At 39.0% G+C, this 18,676-nt stretch overlaps 1 protein-coding gene across 1 annotated transcript in view; it reads right to left on the bottom strand.

Annotated features, from left to right (window-relative positions):
* The window catches only part of LOC139732721 (unconventional myosin-X-like), a 206,592-nt gene that overhangs the window by 32,763 nt on the left and 155,153 nt on the right, over positions 1-18,676 (bottom strand). The window contains exons 19-32 of the mRNA XM_071643573.1: positions 16,119-16,243; positions 14,825-15,061; positions 12,626-12,680; positions 10,700-10,872; positions 9,970-10,030; positions 8,553-8,693; positions 6,840-6,880; positions 6,163-6,334; positions 5,507-5,627; positions 4,977-5,053; positions 4,532-4,590; positions 3,640-3,750; positions 2,444-2,542; positions 2,015-2,164 (exon numbers count right to left, since the gene is read on the bottom strand). Coding sequence (XP_071499674.1) covers positions 2,015-2,164; positions 2,444-2,542; positions 3,640-3,750; positions 4,532-4,590; positions 4,977-5,053; positions 5,507-5,627; positions 6,163-6,334; positions 6,840-6,880; positions 8,553-8,693; positions 9,970-10,030; positions 10,700-10,872; positions 12,626-12,680; positions 14,825-15,061; positions 16,119-16,243 — 1,622 coding nt within the window. The remainder of the gene's footprint in view (positions 1-2,014; positions 2,165-2,443; positions 2,543-3,639; positions 3,751-4,531; positions 4,591-4,976; positions 5,054-5,506; positions 5,628-6,162; positions 6,335-6,839; positions 6,881-8,552; positions 8,694-9,969; positions 10,031-10,699; positions 10,873-12,625; positions 12,681-14,824; positions 15,062-16,118; positions 16,244-18,676) is intronic.

Here is an 18,676-nt window from a genome sequence, read left to right as displayed (position 1 = left end):
TAGTTGGTCGAGAATTCATGCTTTGAATGATCCCTTAATTTGTGTGAAGTTTTGTAAATGAGCAAATCGCTGACTGTGACGATATGACACATAAAGCGGGGAAGTTACCGTATATTATCATAGCGGAGAAGCTTATTTTTGTTAGTTGTGAATTCTAACATTCTGTGACTTCACTTTGTTTCAACTGTGAATTTCGTGATATGTGTTATATTGATTCATTGAGAAGTACATTACTTTTAGAAAATCGATTATTATCATACGGGTCGTATGATATAATCGCGGGGAAGTTGTTGTGTTGTTGTATGCATTTGGCATGTGTATTAGAGACTTGTCTATATATTGCGTCTCGATAAATTTGAACTATACACATTGATGTATGGTTTTATGTACAATGTATAGAACATGTTCTGTTACGGCATGTTTGACGGGTTTTCATGCATTGTTTTCTCGGATATTCTGTACCTGTACTGACAATGTGGGACGGCTGAGTTCTACATCGAAACGGAACTGAAGAAAATTGTAACATATTGATGTGTTATTCTCTTGGCGCGGAACATTTATACCATGTATCAAATATGAGTTTGTATGATTTACTGTAAATTTGGAAGATTCAAGAGTTTCAGCTCTTGGCAGATTTCATGTGTAAAGTTCCATTTTGTAGTATTTCGACGTTTGTATATTTGACTGGAAAAGCGGGGAACACACGCTTTCCTGAAGTATATTTTTGTATAGCATTATGTGCTGTTAATCCGCTCTTGTATGAAATTGCTGTAAAGTGTAATGATTTGACATGAAGAGCGGGGAATTTTTTGTTATGTATTATTATGTATAATGTTATGAAAACGATATGATGTAATTGGGATTATATAACCCATGGTTGTGTTATATAATCGCGGGGAAGTTTGTGGTAAATGGAAATATGCGGTATGTTATTGTTGCGTCAATGCGTTGAGGCGCGTTGTGTCCATGCCAATGGCGTAGTGTGCGTGTGGTTGGCATGGGCACAACGCAACTTTTATTTTTCATGTGAATATAATGACGCAGATTTGATTGATTCTTGATTCTTCACTTTCACTTGAGAGAGAATGGACATACAAATGTATTCTCTATGAGCTCTGCTATGTTGAATAGTTGATAGGCCTGTATATCTGTTATTCACTCTGTATTCGACATGTAGCTGAGGATAATGCGGAGTTTATACATGTATCGGCAGACTGAGACAGTTCGATTTGTTCAATAAAATCTATGCAACGTCAACTGGAGACTGTCAGTGTCATCATTAACCCGGCTTACAACATTATTCCCCCTGCCTTCTGAAAGAGAGAAGTCGAGTGTTCTTTTGTTATGCGAGAAAAATGGAAATATGTTGAATTTTCTTTATTCTTTCTTTATATCGTTGTACTCATGTGACATCACAAGCTATAGTAGTCTTTTCATCCAGCCATCACTGAGCAGAAACTTCAAAAATTCATAACTTTTTAACGGATTGTCCGATTTTGCTCAAACTATCAATGATGTGTTCTACTAATATTGCTGCATTCACTCAACCCACATGTCTATGACGGTGAACTTGTCCTTTAAGTTGCATGCAGCTTTGTGTTTATCATTACATGAATATATGGATGCATTGACTTTTTTTTCTGCTTCGTAGCATAACATGAAAATATGTTCTTGTTCCCTATGTGCCTCTATATTTCCAATATCAACAGCCGCACAAAAAGCTGAGATGCGCAACTACAGATTGTAACTTTGGACAAAGACGAAAATTTGTACTCAGCATAAAAAGAAAGGGGGAAATGAACTTAAGTCTATTTTCAAGACAGTTTAGCTAGTGGTGAGCATACTGCATGTTTCTTTGGGTCTTTGAAGTGACATGGTCATGCAACAACGAATGAGGATTTCTTTTCTCTCTCTCTTGTTCTGTTTTTGTCAGAAAATTTCCACAACGCGAACCTACTCGGCCCAACACAGCCAGAGACAGGACAGAAGGGACACAATGATGCCTTTTACTAACTTTGCTGCAACATTGACGGGGACGACGCAGTCAATGAGACCGACATCGAGCGAGCCAATGGCGTTGTTCGGATTGGCCTCCTCATCCCTCAATTGGCGGAGCTCGAACTCGTTTGCGTTCTTGACTCTGTGCAGGATGCTGTACCACTCACTGGGGGAGAGGGGCAAGAGAGGGTTAGTCAGACGACCAAAACATGACAAATTCTTGTAAGTTCAAAGCTTTGGATGAAGTTTACAGTGCCACTGGCACTGATGCATATAAGAATCACAAAATGTTAGCATTCACATCCATTCATTCTTTTCTCTCAGGTGATCACAATTACCAGAATTAGTTAACATGGAAAATGTATGAAAATAAAACCAACTGGCCAGATCTCTGCCGCAAACAGCAAATTATAAACAATGCAAATCTTTCTCTCTTCGCACAAACCTGCACTCATCAGCGGTGTCGGCCACCACGACGTATGTCCGCTGGTCCGTGATCAGCTCCAGAGAATTCTCCCGCCCGATGCTGCTGTCAATGATTTGACTGAAAAAAAACCCAACAACATCCAGTTTAGTAAAGCATGAAGGGCGTGGCTCATTCATTTGTTGTCATGGATACCAAAGGTCATCACACTTTGCCACTCATCCTTCTGAGTTCTTCTAAGTGTACATTACATTACACAGAAACACATACACTGATAACTAAGTTTGTGATAGTTGTAGTATACTGTTTTGAGAGTGCTTTCATTGAAAATACAGTCATAGATGCTGTGAAATATTTCTTTTTCTTTCAAACAGAGACTGGATGACACACCAGAGAAAGATTTCTTTTACTTTAGATATATGCCTCTCCATAAAGTTCATACAGTAAAACATAGTTTTATTCAAGTTCAAGTTCAAGCTCAAGTTCAAGTTGATTTATTTCATTTCCAACAAACATATAATATAGGAATACAATAAACGTTCGTATATATAGATGTCAGGAAATCAGTACGACAATGCGATGAACATAATAACATGTGATAAAGACACAGGTAAATTATCAACAAAGATACAAATAAACGTTATATCATTATGGTAAAGGCAGAAACAAAATTGCTGCAGCTCCTATGGGGTTTCTTCAGTTACTGACTTCTTACATCTATCAATTCCATTTTCAGACCAATGTGGCATTAAAAAGTTTAAAGTCATTCGAAACTTTAGACATGCCTGCAATAATTGCAGGGTCTACAAAGTACAGGTAATAAAATAGGGTCAATACTGCCACTGTTAAAAAAAGAAGTCTTTTTTCAATATGCAAGATAGATATTTCCTGTATCAAAGACAAAGTTCATGAGTTTTTAATTTCAATGACTGCTGGCAGTTATCAGTAATGGTATAAAGTCACACAGACAAAACAAAGCGAGCAAAACATTTGCATAGCTTTTACATCATATTTGCACCGGTATCAAATGCACAACAAATGCACCAAAATATCCACATTGTGAAAGTGCTCCACATCTACAGCATGAAAAAAACAACCAAAAAAAACCACAACTGATCAGACAGAGCACGGATTCACTGCATACTCCACAAGCAGATGCACCCATTTGTTTCTTCTTTTTTTCTACCTTCCTCAAACACTTGCAAAAACAGACTTACTTCATGGTCTTTACGTCAATCTTGCCGAGAAGCTTGGCACCATCAGCATCCGACTCGTAGTACGAGAGTATCGTGTCCTTCAGGACAAAGAATCGCTTCTTCCAGTTTCGCCTGAGAGAGTAAGAGTGGAAATCACCGGTGAGCATTATTCTGCACACATCATAGAATTATATGTAATTGTTCTTTATACATAGATTTGGGAAAAGGGTGAATGAAAATTGCTATTTCTTGTATCAGGCATTCTAAAGCCAATTTCTAATACAAATTACAAAGTATGGTGTAGTATCAAGTCCATCATTTCTTGCATTTTTTCAATATGATGTACATGTATGTTCTTATCATGACAAAATGATCTTTGCTTCAGGAATGATTAGAAATATTTTTCTAAATAAGAAAAATTGAAACTTATTCATCTCAAAAGTCATTCTCTGTACTGCCCATCATGTAGATAAGGCATAAACAGAAGTGTGCACACTGTAATATCACATTTTGAAGGGTGGTAAAGGAATGCAAGAAAAAAAAAATAAGACAAAGACCAAATGCTGCATGGAGCATGTGATTTCTAACATATTTGCAGTATAAGATAAAACAACGACATCAAAACTTGCCCATCATTGTACTTGGTTTTGAATCCATGTAAAAACACACTGCTTTATGTCCACATATACAATGTACCCTCACACAAAACTGCACAATTGTGAAAGTATTGCACCAATCTAATCTATATAATGATGTTATTATGTGCAAACTTCAGTTTATACTGCATCAATATGATAGGCAATACAGAAAATAACCTTGAGATTATTAGCTGCAACCTGCGGCAACGTAGTGCAAAAAAGTTTACATCGTCATGGCAACCTTTGAGCCTGACATGACCACGCCTGGTCATTACCTTGAGAGAGTTCCAGTTCCCCCTCCTTTCTTCTGCAGCCATCCGGACTTGAGGGCCTCCTACCATTCATACAAATAATAACAAGTTAACAAATGCAACAAATCAACAAAAATAAAGCCAACCATTCATACTATTGATGGGTGTACAGACATTCTTTTACAGCTGCATATGATGACCAAGCTAATTGACTCAAATATGAATTCATGCATGTAATTATATCTACAGAAAGCAAGGAGGGAGTTCATGCTTCTTTTATGTGCTTGATGTAAGTACAATATTGTCCATACATGTATATTACATGTGCCTTGAAAGAAGGCTGGGAAGGTTTTGCACGTCATAACTTTAGTTTGAATGAATTATTCTTCTGTCATCATCATGGTCATCACTATCATCATAATCATCATCATCAGCAGCAGCATCATTTAGATGTGCATGTCATTCTCACCTGTTTTGTCCTAAACCACATGAGTGTCTCATCCCTAAGAACAAACCAGCGCTTCTTCCATGTGTTCATCATTCCACCTGAGGGAGAAGAGAGATAGAAAAATATGTTTCCAGTTACACAAATGCATTGCAAATGCTTGCAAATATGTCTAGAGAGGTATATCTATCTACCTATCTTTCTATCCATCCATCCATCCATAGATCAATCTTTCTATCTATTTGTTCATCTACCAATCTATCTATCCATCTATGCATCTCCTTACCAATCTATCTTTCTGTCTATGCATGTATGTATGTATGTCTTATCAGTATCGTCATACTCGTCACAACAATCACTACACAAAATATATTTCATAATCATCAACATTAGTATAATGTTTGAAGTAATCATCAATGCACTCTTCTTTTGTTATCATTACCATTTTGCAACCAATTTTGTCGTCGTCATCATCATCATCATCATCATCATCATCATCACTGTTAACATCACCGCCTGGAAATTCGGATAATTATCATCCCTTTCAGCCTCACCTGCTTTCATCTGCAGGAATCCCTCAAAGTACTGGGTCTCATCTGACTTCCTTGAGATGGTATCGGAGTCATCTTCATCCTCGTCCATCTCTGAGACGTCTTCCGGTAGTTCATGCTCAAACTGTCATCAAAAGGTAGTCAAATTTCAAGGTGAGCATGCAGTGTATCGATTCTCATCCTGATTCAGTCATATTGCCCTGATATCTGGAATCATTATTCACCTCATTAGTTGCAACTGACTATAGCATGGAGATAACACTGGACTGCAGTTCGAGCACTATTAAAGCCAGTTACCTATGCACTCCTTATAGTTTCACTGAAATTTTGTGTGAATTTTGCGCTAGACACAGCATCCTCCTAACTAAGTGCGGGGGTTAAATTCATGTTTGCATACAGTTTATCGTCCCCACACGTGCATGAGACTTTTGGGAGAAATGCTTAGCATTTGGTGCTTTCTTTTCTGAGTACTCAAGATACAAATAAATTTCTGGCAAAGTAATGAGAAGAAAGAACTTGAAATCAAAACTTTAGCTCTCCAAAAATTAACTTTTTCAGATGAAGTGTGGCAATATAAACTTTCAAGACTGCTTCTAAAAACATAAACTGTATGTCAATAAATCATACGTATGCAGAAAACTCTTATTCTGTTTGGTTACCATGGCGATAGAGTTGTCAAACTCTTGCATGATGTCCTTCTCTGCCTCAGCCAGCCTGGCCTGCCTCATCCTCTGTAGCTCCGCCTCTCTCCTAGCAACCTCCTCCTCCAGCTGTCTCTCCAGCTCCTCCTGCTCCCTCAACTCTCTCTGCCTCTCTGCCTCCATGTGATTCCTGAATGGGGGAAGAGAAATAGATGTAGATGAAGAAGAATGAGAAGGAGGAGGAGGAGGAGGAGGAGGAAGAGGAAGAGGAGATGGAGAAGAGAGGAGAGGAGAAGAATGCAGGTGTAGAGGGAAAAGGAGATGAGAAAAAGGAGGATGAGAAGATGAGGAGAAGAAAAGGAATAAGCGGATAAAAAGTAGAAGAGATAGATCAATAGATATATAGAAAGATGGATAAAAGAAAATTATTCACATGATTCAACTTCACTTTCATAATCTCCTAATGGTAGAATTTATTGGTCTCTAGTGCACGGAAATCTATACACCTCACATCAATCTTTAATGCATTAAAGTTTTTGTTGAATCTTTAAAAAAAAGAGAATTCAAAGATACTTATTGCATTATTTTTTTTTGGTTAGTCATCGATACAGAATTGGTCATATTTACATCATTCTTAAGAATCAATTATCTGAAGAACTTAGAAAAAGAGAAGAGAAAAATGACAAAGTAATTACTTTCTGTCCTCCTCTTCTTGTATGCGTCTTTCCTCCTCAGCCTGTAGAGAATAAACAGAAGATAACACATCACAGTGAAGTACAGTATGTCCCAAAAAAATTACAATCAGATTTTCGCATTGATGACACCCAATATGATTAAACTGTCTAAATGCTACTTCAGAGTCTTAAAATAAAACATCTTAGCTCTATTTTGCAGAAAACCATATTCAATTTAGTTAAGCGGTCACAGAGAAATGTGGATTGTTGTAAAGCATGTCATGAGTCTGATTCTTCCAAGTTTAGCACTTCGATGCTCTTGTGTGTGAATACAATAGACAGAACTTGGAGGGAAGAGATTTCTGACATCCTCTACAAAACTCCTAATTTCTCTTTGACCACTGAAGCAAATCAATGGGGGTTTTCTGTAAGATGTGGGCAATGAGTTATAGTTTCATACCCTGAATTTGTATTTAGATTGATTCCCTATTTTTAAAGATATCATTGCAGAGGGTCCCGTTGTAATTTTTTTTGGGACATACAGTACATGTATCATGTTAAAACAATGCACATACAAGTAATTCCTTCAGTATAAACTTGCATATCCCTGTAGTATATACGCTATCAGACAAACAAAATCTTTGGTTAGCAGCTATTAAAGTGACCAGTGGAAGATACTATTGATTTGTTTTGAAGCGCTCTGACGTTCATTCTCTTCTCCTCCTCCCCATACATGTACATAGTCTTCTATTTTCTTCTTCATCATCATCATCATCATCATCATCATCATCATCATCATCATCGTCATCATCATCATCATCTTCATCATCACCACCACCATCATAATCATGACATCATCCCAATCATAATCATCATCATTTTATGCTGGTCCTTAACCCCCCTCCATCCAACCCCTCTCTCCCTCTATCCCATTTCTCCTTCCCCTGCTATCTATAAACTCTCCCCCTCCATTCCCATCATACTCACCTTACCTCTTTACCTCATCCACCTCAAGCTGCTTAATGTCCCCAAATCTCAGTGACTGGTATGTCACATTAAAAAAAGACTTTCTCCATCTCCTTCTCTTCCTCCCACATTCTTTCTTCTTCTTCCTCCTCATTCAACTTCACTTTCCCTCCTTACCTTCCTACTTGCCTCTTCCTCCTCAATTTGCTTCTGTCTCTCAATCTCCCTGACTCTCTCAAGCTCTGCCAATCTCTCCTCCTCCTCCTCCTCCTCCTCCTCCTCCTCCTCCTCCTCCTCCTCCTCCTCCTCATCATCATCATCATCATCATCATCATCATCATCATCATCATCATCATCATCATCATCATCATCATCATCATCATCATCATCATCATCATCATCATCATCATCCTTCTTCTATTTCTTTTTTCTATCATTCAACTTCACTTTCCCTCCTTACCTTCCTCCTTGCTTCCTCCTCCTCAATCTGCTTCTGTCTCTCAATCTCCCTGGCTCTCTCAAGCTCTGCCAATCTCTCCTCCTCCTCCTCCTTCTCCTCCTCCTCCTCCTTCTTCTTCTATTTCTTTCTTCTATCATTCAACTTCACTTTCCCTCCTTACCTTCCTCCTTGCTTCCTCCTCCTCAATCTGCTTCTGTCTCTCAATCTCCCTCGCTCTCTCCAGCTCTGCCAATCTCTCCTCCTCCTCCTCCTCCTCCTCCTTCTTCTATTTCTTTCTTCTATCATTTAACTTCACTTTCCCTCCTTACCTTCCTCCTTGCTTCCTCCTCCTCAATTTGCTTCTGTCTCTCAATCTCCCTGGCTCTCTCAAGCTCTGCCAATCTCTGTTCCTCCTCCAGTCTCCTCCTCTCCTCCTCCTCCTCTTGCCTCTGTCTAGCCTCCTCTTCCAGCTGTTTGAAAGCAATGGGACAAAGATCAAGAAATGTTAGCCTCTGCACACAAATAATTACAGCTGATCATAACCTCCTTGTGCACTGGTGGAGAGAGAATTACAGCGCATTATCTTAGGTTACTCAATGAAAAAGACACAGCTGTCTGTCTTGTGGACTAAGCATTGTAAATCCACATATAAATCAATCTTTGGGCATCGTTTCATGAATGTCATCAGCCCTGACAAGTTGTCAGTCTCTGACAGTTTCTGTCAAATCCTTGGTTTTGATTGGCTGAGAAGCTCTCACTGGTCATTGACTGTTACTATGGTACTTGTCAGAGACTGACAACTTTGATGAAAGTGCCCAGATCAAATGAAACCTACAAATTATATTGGACTTGCATTTCTGCTCCTGGTGATATCAGTGTTGTGACATGAAAATACAATATTTCTTTGAATGCTCTTCATTGAATTGGTTCACACCAGACATGAAACCAAATGTGAGCATTTCATCATTAATAAGTTGGTCCCAGAAGAATGAATGATGTGGATCAGTGTAATAACCACAAAAGCTTCCCTTGTTTATCTATACACAGATCTAGGTATAGTGTATCTGTCTAGACTGCTGGTAGAAAAAAAAAGCCCCCAACCAAAAAAAATAAAATAAATAAATAAATGAATAAAAATAACAAATAGAAATAAATACACAAAAACAAATAAACAAACAAAAAAATTCTTGTTAAAGCATTTTCTGCATATATAACAAAACATGATGCAATATCAATGGAATGTAAGAAAGATGGATTACACAAACAACAGGTGCATAAACAATTGCACATAGTTATGGCATGACACAACAATGGCAGGTGCACAGATAATTGATAGGTAAACAACAGGCTTGTTTAGATTGATGAAATTCTTGCATCAAGTTGTTTTTATTGTAACTGATTGACAAATTGACTACTGGTATATCAATACTTGGATGTGGGGCAATTTGTCAATCAGTCGAAACAGACTTGTTTGTGTGAAGGAAAAGTACTCATGTCACTACAACTCTGTAAAACCAGAAATATTTGCAGCATGGAACTTTCACAAACTGGAGCCGACAGCAGCCTTTTTTGCAACATGAAACTTTTGTGAAGTGCCACTGGCATTCAATGCATTGTGCAGTGACAAAACTTTTGCTGCATTTTACTTTCATGAATCATGGCGCCTCGCACAATTCATGATAGTTTCATACGCCTCATTAAATTTCTGAAAGTTTTGTGCTCATGAAAATTCTGGTTTGACAATACCTTTCTCTGAAGTTCCTCCATCTCCTTCAACTTGGCCTCTTGCTTCAGCCTTTCCAGCTCCCTGCAGAAAATATTCAGAGAAGAACAGAAGGAGTCATTTCTAAACCATTTTTTTAAAACTGTAACAAGCTGGGTAGGCCAACTAGAATAGCGTGCTACATTACAATAATTGCAAGAATTATGGTCGTGACGCTTACCCTGCAAAGCCTCTTCATTGTTGGCACTGCTTTTCTTCAGGATCCTGTCATTATCATTACCTGGTACTCTTGCATTGCCAGGTACATGTACCCATCTGAAAAACCTTGATCATGCAAGGGGGACAAAGTGGGGATTGCATCCTGTCCCAGGATGAACACTTCAATAAGGAGTTGAACCCAAGGTCTTTTTGTTTAAACACCCAGGGCCTTATCCACTGGACCACAGTAGATTACTACTGCAGTCATATTTTAACTTTTACAGGTGTGTTGACTAGGATTTATTGCCAACTTTCTATGGGGCTTTTCATCTGTAATCAATAGCAAGCTCAATTGAGCTTGAATCGATGCAAAGAAGGCCAACGGAATGGGGTGGGACAAAAACTTACGCCCCTGCAAAAGATTCACATGCAACTTGCCACAGTTTCACATGATCGTCACATGAACACAAAGTAAAACAAAATCCCTCATGAGTACAGTCTTGAGATTTATGCCTATTGTATCTCACAGATCTCTGGCTAGAAGTTTGCCCTTACCTTCTCTCTTCTTCCTCCCTCCTCCTCTGCTCTTCCCTCAATCGCTCCTCCTCCTTCCTCTTCTCCTCCTTCAGGTAAGCCAGATAGTTGCGGGCGACGCGGGCCCGCTCGTACTTCTGCAGCACGATGGCCGCCTTCCGCATCCGAATGTATGCAAGGCGCTTCTGGTGCATCTGGATTTTTCACAATATTCAACCAGAATAAAGAAAAGATACAGATTATTATTTTATAATGTGGACCTGCATTCTTATTCACTTGGTTACAATTATGATATGCTATAGGGGAAAAAAACAAAAAAACAAACAAAAACTTAATGTGCAGCACATGATAATTACAGTCTGTGCCTTTCTTTTACCTTTCAGTGTCATGGACAATTTGTTCTGTTCCTTCACAGTATGCTGTAATTGATTGAAATTTAGATTGAAGTATAAATGGACAGACAGCAAATGTAGATGCATGCACACACCTACACACAAACACACATCACACACAATCACTTCACATTTCAATATTGTCCCCACAGTCTCAATACTAGTATACATGTACCAGCACTTCAAATTATGTTTTGCTTTCAAGTACCCACGTCCCACATTCAATCATGTTTTAACAGTCACTTCTCGGTGGCCCACTGCCTGAAGGCTGGGGAAACACTCGACGTACAGTATGTCTACTGGATCACATGGTAACCACTAGTGACAGGTGAGATAATGGAGCTACGGCAACACTGGGTCTGTTTCCCCCCCAACCAATGACAGCAAGGCTGGTCGCCATGGCAATGCATACAAACTGACAGCATTATGACATAGATGGGAGGCACTTTTTTCCTTTACTTATGTAAGTATTAAAGGTAAAACATAGTTCTAGGAAGGGCTAGCTCAAAATGCATCTTCCACCTTATGGACTTTGCTTGGAATATATTAAAAGGGTCTACCGTGAAGCTTGTCTGGCTGATGCAAGTTGCCAGGATAAAAGTGTAAAGTAGTTAAGATTGTGAGATGCGACTTTCATATTTGGATGAATGATCTAAAGCCCTCCTTGTTCAGCAGTGGAAAGGTAGAATGTTACGTTATAATTGGTCGTGATTTTTGTCCATATGACACACCTACTATTCTCAACAAATGCTTGCAAATTCACTCTTGCATTGCAGATCAATGAATACACAGTGTAGCAACCATGATCGGATATGCTCTGAGTTGCAATACTACCGGTGTACCTTTTTGGCTAATATTTCACATTTTCATCATTACCCAAATAATTAGAGCCAATATTGTCAGCTTCTGCAAGCATACCAAAAATACAATTTACATTTAAACCTATGACCTCCCACTCACATACACACACACACATACAAACACATGGACAGTACACACTCCAAACTACACAACACAGCCAGCTTCACCATGTTGTGTATCAATGTTTGGGTGTGTTCGAGTGCTCTAAAGCAAACCATAACGAACTGAAACAAAGCTTACCGTACCGAACTGTGCCAGATTTGAAGCATTCGAGAGCTCTGTTGAGAAAGCGTATCTCATGAGTTATTTTTAGAAAAGGTTACGCATTTTGTAGCAAGAGGGTCATTCACCTGGTGCGCTTGAACTACTTACAGCTGTCCCGAACAAACAGAATGAACTCTTTGCATTATGACGTATGTGCAAGATACGCGCATGCTTTGCAGCGAACTTTTGGTATGCTTTTGGTACGCTTTTGGAGCATATCGGGAAGAGGTCCACTTTTGACTCCGTACAGTACGGTACAGTACACTTTAGGAGCGTTCTAGTGCTCCTCTGGTGCGGGTATGGTATGGTACAGTTCGCTTCAGGAGAGCGATCGAACGCACCCTTTGTTTCACTCAATATCTGCTCAAGCCATCAAGAATCAAAGATTAAACACTTGCAATAAACGACTCCAATCTTAAAGTTTTCTTACCCTGATCACTTTCTGGATCACAATAATCTTTGCCCGAGTCTGCAGATACTTCTTCCTGTAGAGAACGAAAAAACAAAAAGACATTCCTCATTCCTTTGTATTAAAAATTGTACAAGTTTTGCATTGTTACAGACAATTCATCCTCATTTCAACTCTCTGTGTAAAAAGGGATTGATTCCTACATGGGTTCATCCACAGATGTAGAAGCAGTATCAACAGAAACATACATGTTCTGTGTGTATAACAGTGGATTTTTTTGTTGTTGTGTGCGTGTGAAGACATTACACAACTGTATTTCAATAACCCAACATATTTTTTCTTTCTCCTGAAAAGCATCCATAAATGCAATTATTCATAGATGGATAGCAGATGCAAAGGGTGAAATGACCAGGTTGATTTATCCTGGTAACTTATTTGTACTCTTAGATTTTTCTTGGACTGATTCAATACTGACGATACACTATTAGTACATGACTAGACCATAAGATAAAAGATAGACTAATTTCTCTCCCCCCCCCCCCCCCCACCATTGCTACATATGTTAGAGATAGCCACAGTCTCCATGGGCCAATGACAAAAAAAAATAGATAAAGCTAAAAGGTGCACACACAAATTAGCATCTGCTTATCAAAATTCCTCTAAGGGAAGCAATTTATCCGTGAATCATTTTGGGTGATTCACAACTTTCACCACAAAAGATGCATCCCACATTTAACCTCATTAAGTGATGAGAAGTCGCCATGCTTTCTTTTATTTTTTCTACCTCATGTCTACTTGCTAGTTGTAATGATTTAGATTGTATTCATAATCTTTGACTGTGTAGAATATATCTCACATTATGTCACACTAACCCACAGACTTGCTCATTAGCTCTTCTCACAGTGAATCATGTCTCACAGTTCAACATGCACGTATACATGTATTCTGCTCAACAACAGGGCTCTTTCATACATCGATACTGCTCTCATATCTTTCAGAGCTGCAAATTGGCAGCCCAGTGCCAGTTTCATAAAGCAGACTAGTGTATCAAAAACAGAAATAACGCACAATGGAGGAGCCCCTTCGTGGATATAAAAGGTTTAAGAATCTGGTAATAAGCAAGTGGGGCTAACTTTGAGGGAACCAATAGATGTGGATTAGGTTCGTGACACTTTGCACGATAAAAATCTCTTGTTCTGCTTTGCTTTGGTTCTTTAATTCAGGGTCTTCTACAGGAATTAAGTCATTTTATACTCTATGAGTCATGTTATGTGGTTATGGATGCCACACTCAAAGGTTACACAGGACAGGTAACTATTAATCAGTTGTTGCACATGTGATTGGGTAGAGCGTGGGAAGGGAGGGAAGGGGGTGTAATTTTTTGGGGTTTTTCTTTCCTACACACACTACAAACTGAGAACAAGTCAAGTACAACAAAAAATCTTTGATGAAATGTTGTTCTTGAGCTATATAAATACAAGAAAGACCTCGATAAGATATTTTTGAAATCCATGCCAAGGCACTAGCTCCCTTCCTCATAAAGGATGTGGCATTCATTATATGTTTTATGAATGTCTTCAGCGGTTTGTAAAGAGATATGTTTTTAGAATATATGTCAAATTAGTTGCACAATGCATTAAGAACAAATCAGAGAAACAAAATGAGTACCAGTAATGTCACAAACTGTGTGTATAGGAAGAATATGTACCTTAGAGGTACCAACTGAATGACATGCTATTATAAAATGACATTTTAAAAACATGACTTTTAAATTCCTTCATCTTTGTTTGATTTTACTAAAAATATTTTTACAGATCTCCAGATTTTGTTTACTTGTATTCATACAATCATGTTTTTGTTGTTATTCATTCTCCATAACAAAGGAATACTTCCTTCTCTTTTCCATAATGTCATATCACATGACATGTTCAATATAAATACAGCTCTCTCTGCTTTGATAATTGCATAGGGTCTGTTGAAGCAAATTTTGTCCAATTGATAAGAGTACTCAAGTAATAAATCAATGGTGAAAAATTTCATAAAATTATATGAAGTGTTATCCAAATTTCTCACCAATAAACAGAAGACCCATCAACTGGTACCCCATTATGTCTCCTGTAAAGTTAAATCAATCAAATGAAAAAAAAAAAGACGAGTATGCGACATATTCCCTTTTACCATGGATAGTAAGAATGCATAGTTGTACCTCAATGCACTCACCTCTGTACCCGGCCCTTGAAGGCAGCCTTGATCAGGTCCGCCTTGATCCCCAGCATCTTCTCCCGCTCCCGCTCGAGGACGTTCTCGAGGTTCTCCTTGAGGAAGGCCTTGTTCTTTCCAAGCTGCCATTGCTTCTTGCTGCCGTCGAACTGCACCAGGAGGGCGCTGCACTTCTGGCGGGCGTCATCGGATGACTGCGCCTGCCGCTGCTGGTCCTTGCTGAACAGAGCCTTGTACCTGGAGGATTGAGTGATGATGTTAACATTATCATTATACGATAACAGTTTTCTCTCCCATTTTTTCTCTTTCATCTCAGACATGTATAAAAAATATACATGATGACTTTAAACTTTGAATTTCTTACTTTCAGCCAAACCACACCTAATTTTGCCAGGGGTTGTTAAAGGGATGGTATAGTATTGGTGGAGATTAGAATTGGGCTTTTAGCTTTTTGCGAGATACCAAGAAAACACTTATGATATAGTACAGAGCATACCATTTTAAGAGGAATTCAAAGTTTATTTGATGAAAATTGGGTTTGGAATGACTGACTCATCCAAAAACAAAGTAAAACAAAGCGATCATAATAAAGTGTGGGTCCCACACTTTATTAGAATCGCTCTTTTTTGGATATCTCAGCCATTTCAAAACCAATTTTCGTCAAATAAATGTTGAATTCCTCATAGAATTACATGCTGTTTCATATTTCATAAAAGGTTACTCATTATCTCACCAAAAAATGTTAGAAACCTGAAATTAGGTCTCAACAAAAATTGTACGATCCCTTTAATATAAAATCTTAAGCATTACCAAAGTTACATGTAGTGATTTACAAAAGATGACTTACAAGTACTTTCACACAATCCATGCTCGTAACTCTACAAAAAATACCGAGTGAGATATTGGTAAAAATGTCCATTGGTGTTGCTGTTGTTTCTCGTATCGGTACAGTTTTTATGGAAGAGCAATGCAATTACAGCTGATAACATAATTTTGTCATATTTTTCAAGACCAATGACCAAGAGGTTTGATCTACAACCCACCAACATGACTAATGACTATACTGTAAAACCAGAAACATTCATGGCACGAAACTTTTGCAAATTGGAGATGACAAACTTTTTCACGGCACGAAACTTCCGCAAACAGCCACCAGCATTCAATGTGCTGCATATAAAAAAAAAAAAAAAAAACCTTTCATGGGAATTTTACTCTCCCAAATCTTGGCTCCTCGTGAAATTCGTGAAAGTTTAATGCATGCGAAAATTTCTGGTGTAACAGTATTCCCTCTTACCTGGCGACAAAGTCTACAAAGACTCGTCGGACCGGGAAGCCCGCCCTCCTGATCTTCACCGTCTCGAGCATCCCTGAGTAGCGGAGCTGATTCAGGACCACCTCGGACACAAACTTGGTTGGAGTCTGCCGCCATCGAACAAGACAAAGATACACATGAGGATAATGCCAAATACATCAATTTTAGATCCTACACACAAAGGGTTCGGAAGCCCTTTGCCACTGAGAGAGAGAGGAAGAGGGGGGATACTGTATACGCTGTTATTTTCGCGTACAGATATTTTCGCGAATGATGAGGGGATCACAGATATTTTCGCGAGATGAGGTTTTCACGAATTAATGCAGAGATCTTCATAAGTGCACTATTACATTAGCGTACGATGACATTTTTGCGTGTTGGTGAATTCATGGCCCATGTGTAATTCGCGAAATTTGTGAAAATCAAAAGCCCTCACGAAAATAACAGCTTATACATTGTACAGTATACTTGTACCATGTCCGTAACCCTTTGTGACACTGAAAACTCCACAGCGTTGTGCATACTGTCTATTGGAGTCCCATGTAGGGATTGAGTATTTGTATGTGTACCAAGCTACAGAAAAGCGAGTGATTCCCACTGTTGTTTTGTTTGCTTGCTTTTTAAGCACATAATCATGTTGTACCTAACTGAAACAGCACATAACTTGATCTTCCGTATAAAACTACTCCATAGAAGCTGACTGGTTGATGTAAAAACAAGCTCCTTCATTAACGTACACATCAACTGCTGTTAGACTTGGTCTCTAGCACCACTCTACAACTGCAGCATATGGCAAAGGACAACCTTATAGATATTAAAAAAAGTTGATAAGCTGCAGCTGTAAAGGTTTCCCTTTATGTACACGTAGCAACAAATGAACATTCAGTGTACTTCAAAATGCCCTCATCAATTGGTTGCTCAACATAATGGAAAGTATGGGTTCTGAATGAAATTATGAACATAATAACACTAACAATAATACTGATGATGATAATAACAATAATTTCATCATCTTCATCATCTTCATCATCTCCATCATCTTCATCATTGTCTTCATCGTCATCGCTGTCATCGCCATCATCGTCATCATCGCCATCAGGCATCGTCATCATCATCATCATCATTGTCATCATTGTCATCAACATCATCATCATCATCTTCATCACCACCACAATCATGATGATAACACAGTCTCCTTCATCCAGGGTAGCCTAATCAGTGTTGCCTCTGCTCTTCCCAAGGACCGTGCCATTATTATCACCCTAGCGTTGCCAGGTTCCCATTCATACACCTGGTTCAAGAGGGGCATGGTGGGTGAAAACATTTTTGTCCAAGGACGCAGCCACTTGACGGCATTCAAACTCAGGATCTTTGATATAAAGTCAAAGAGTCTTATCCACTGTGGCACTGTGTCCCCTGTGACATATTTTACTCTACCCCCGAACATTTCACTCTACGCTGGAAGCTCCTTTCAAAACCCGGCATGTACGGCTCCTTCAGAAAAGCCATCACGCACCCCCAGGGGGGCTCATGTTCCAGCCTGCTGGGGGCGTGTGATTACACCCTAGACAGCCCCAGATTAGAGGCACTGACGACAGGATTCAATGGGAAGAGGAAGAGGAGGAGGGGGAGGGAGAGGGGAAACAGATGGAGCAAGGTGGGAAGGAGGGGACACGGTGTACACGACAACCAGCATGTAAGATGTTTATGCCACCAGAGCATGACAGGGATACTAAAGATTCCCCATTCTTCACCACTGCTATAATAGCAACTTGCAATTGACCCTGTAATTGTATCTGTATGAAACAAACAGGAAGGTAATCATATACATGGCCTCAGCTGTCAGTCACACCCATGACCATACAATGCATCAGTGAACCAATCACCTATCCACATGGGACATCAACCTGTAACAGACCCTACAGGTTGCCTTGTGTCAGTCATAGAGAGGCTTTTAGCTGCTGCTGTAGAAATGTACATGTACATGTATTTTTCAGGCGAAACAGCGGAACAGGTACATGTACAATGCCGCGTGATGCACACGCTGGTCTGAGTTTTCACAATATATTGCGTTGATGTAAATGAATGAATTAAACACATTTACTTTTATCAGACATCACAAAACACTTCCATTACATGGATTCTGTTTGTACTGATTTATTCTTCATATTTTTTTCTCTTTTTTTTTATGGGGGGGGGGGGAGAGGCAAGTGTTATATGTTACTATAAAAGACAGAACAAGGTACTAAAATGCCTTGGAGGCAACACATAAATAGTTGTGTGGAGGTACAGAATAAATGGAGGGGGAGGGGTTAAGTGTTAAAAATGACATGGGGAAGAGCTAGGTTCTAATTATAAAAGGGAAACAGAAATTAAAGAGATAATGAAGTAAACTAGAAGATGAAATTGCAACCTCACATCAAATGTCTTAAAAGGACAACTGAAGGAGTGATTACAAATTTAGAATGTGACAGATAAAGAGAAAAAAACAAACATTTGACACATACATGTAGAGGAAAAGATGAAAGGATGAAAAACAA

The sequence above is a fragment of the Diadema antillarum genome, unplaced genomic scaffold (genome assembly GCF_040938485.1).
Source record: "Diadema antillarum isolate AM-2024a unplaced genomic scaffold, OU_Dant_1.0 seq00000445_RagTag, whole genome shotgun sequence".
NCBI classification, from domain to species: domain Eukaryota; kingdom Metazoa; phylum Echinodermata; class Echinoidea; order Diadematoida; family Diadematidae; genus Diadema; species Diadema antillarum.
This window is presented reverse-complemented; position numbering and strand designations above follow the sequence as displayed.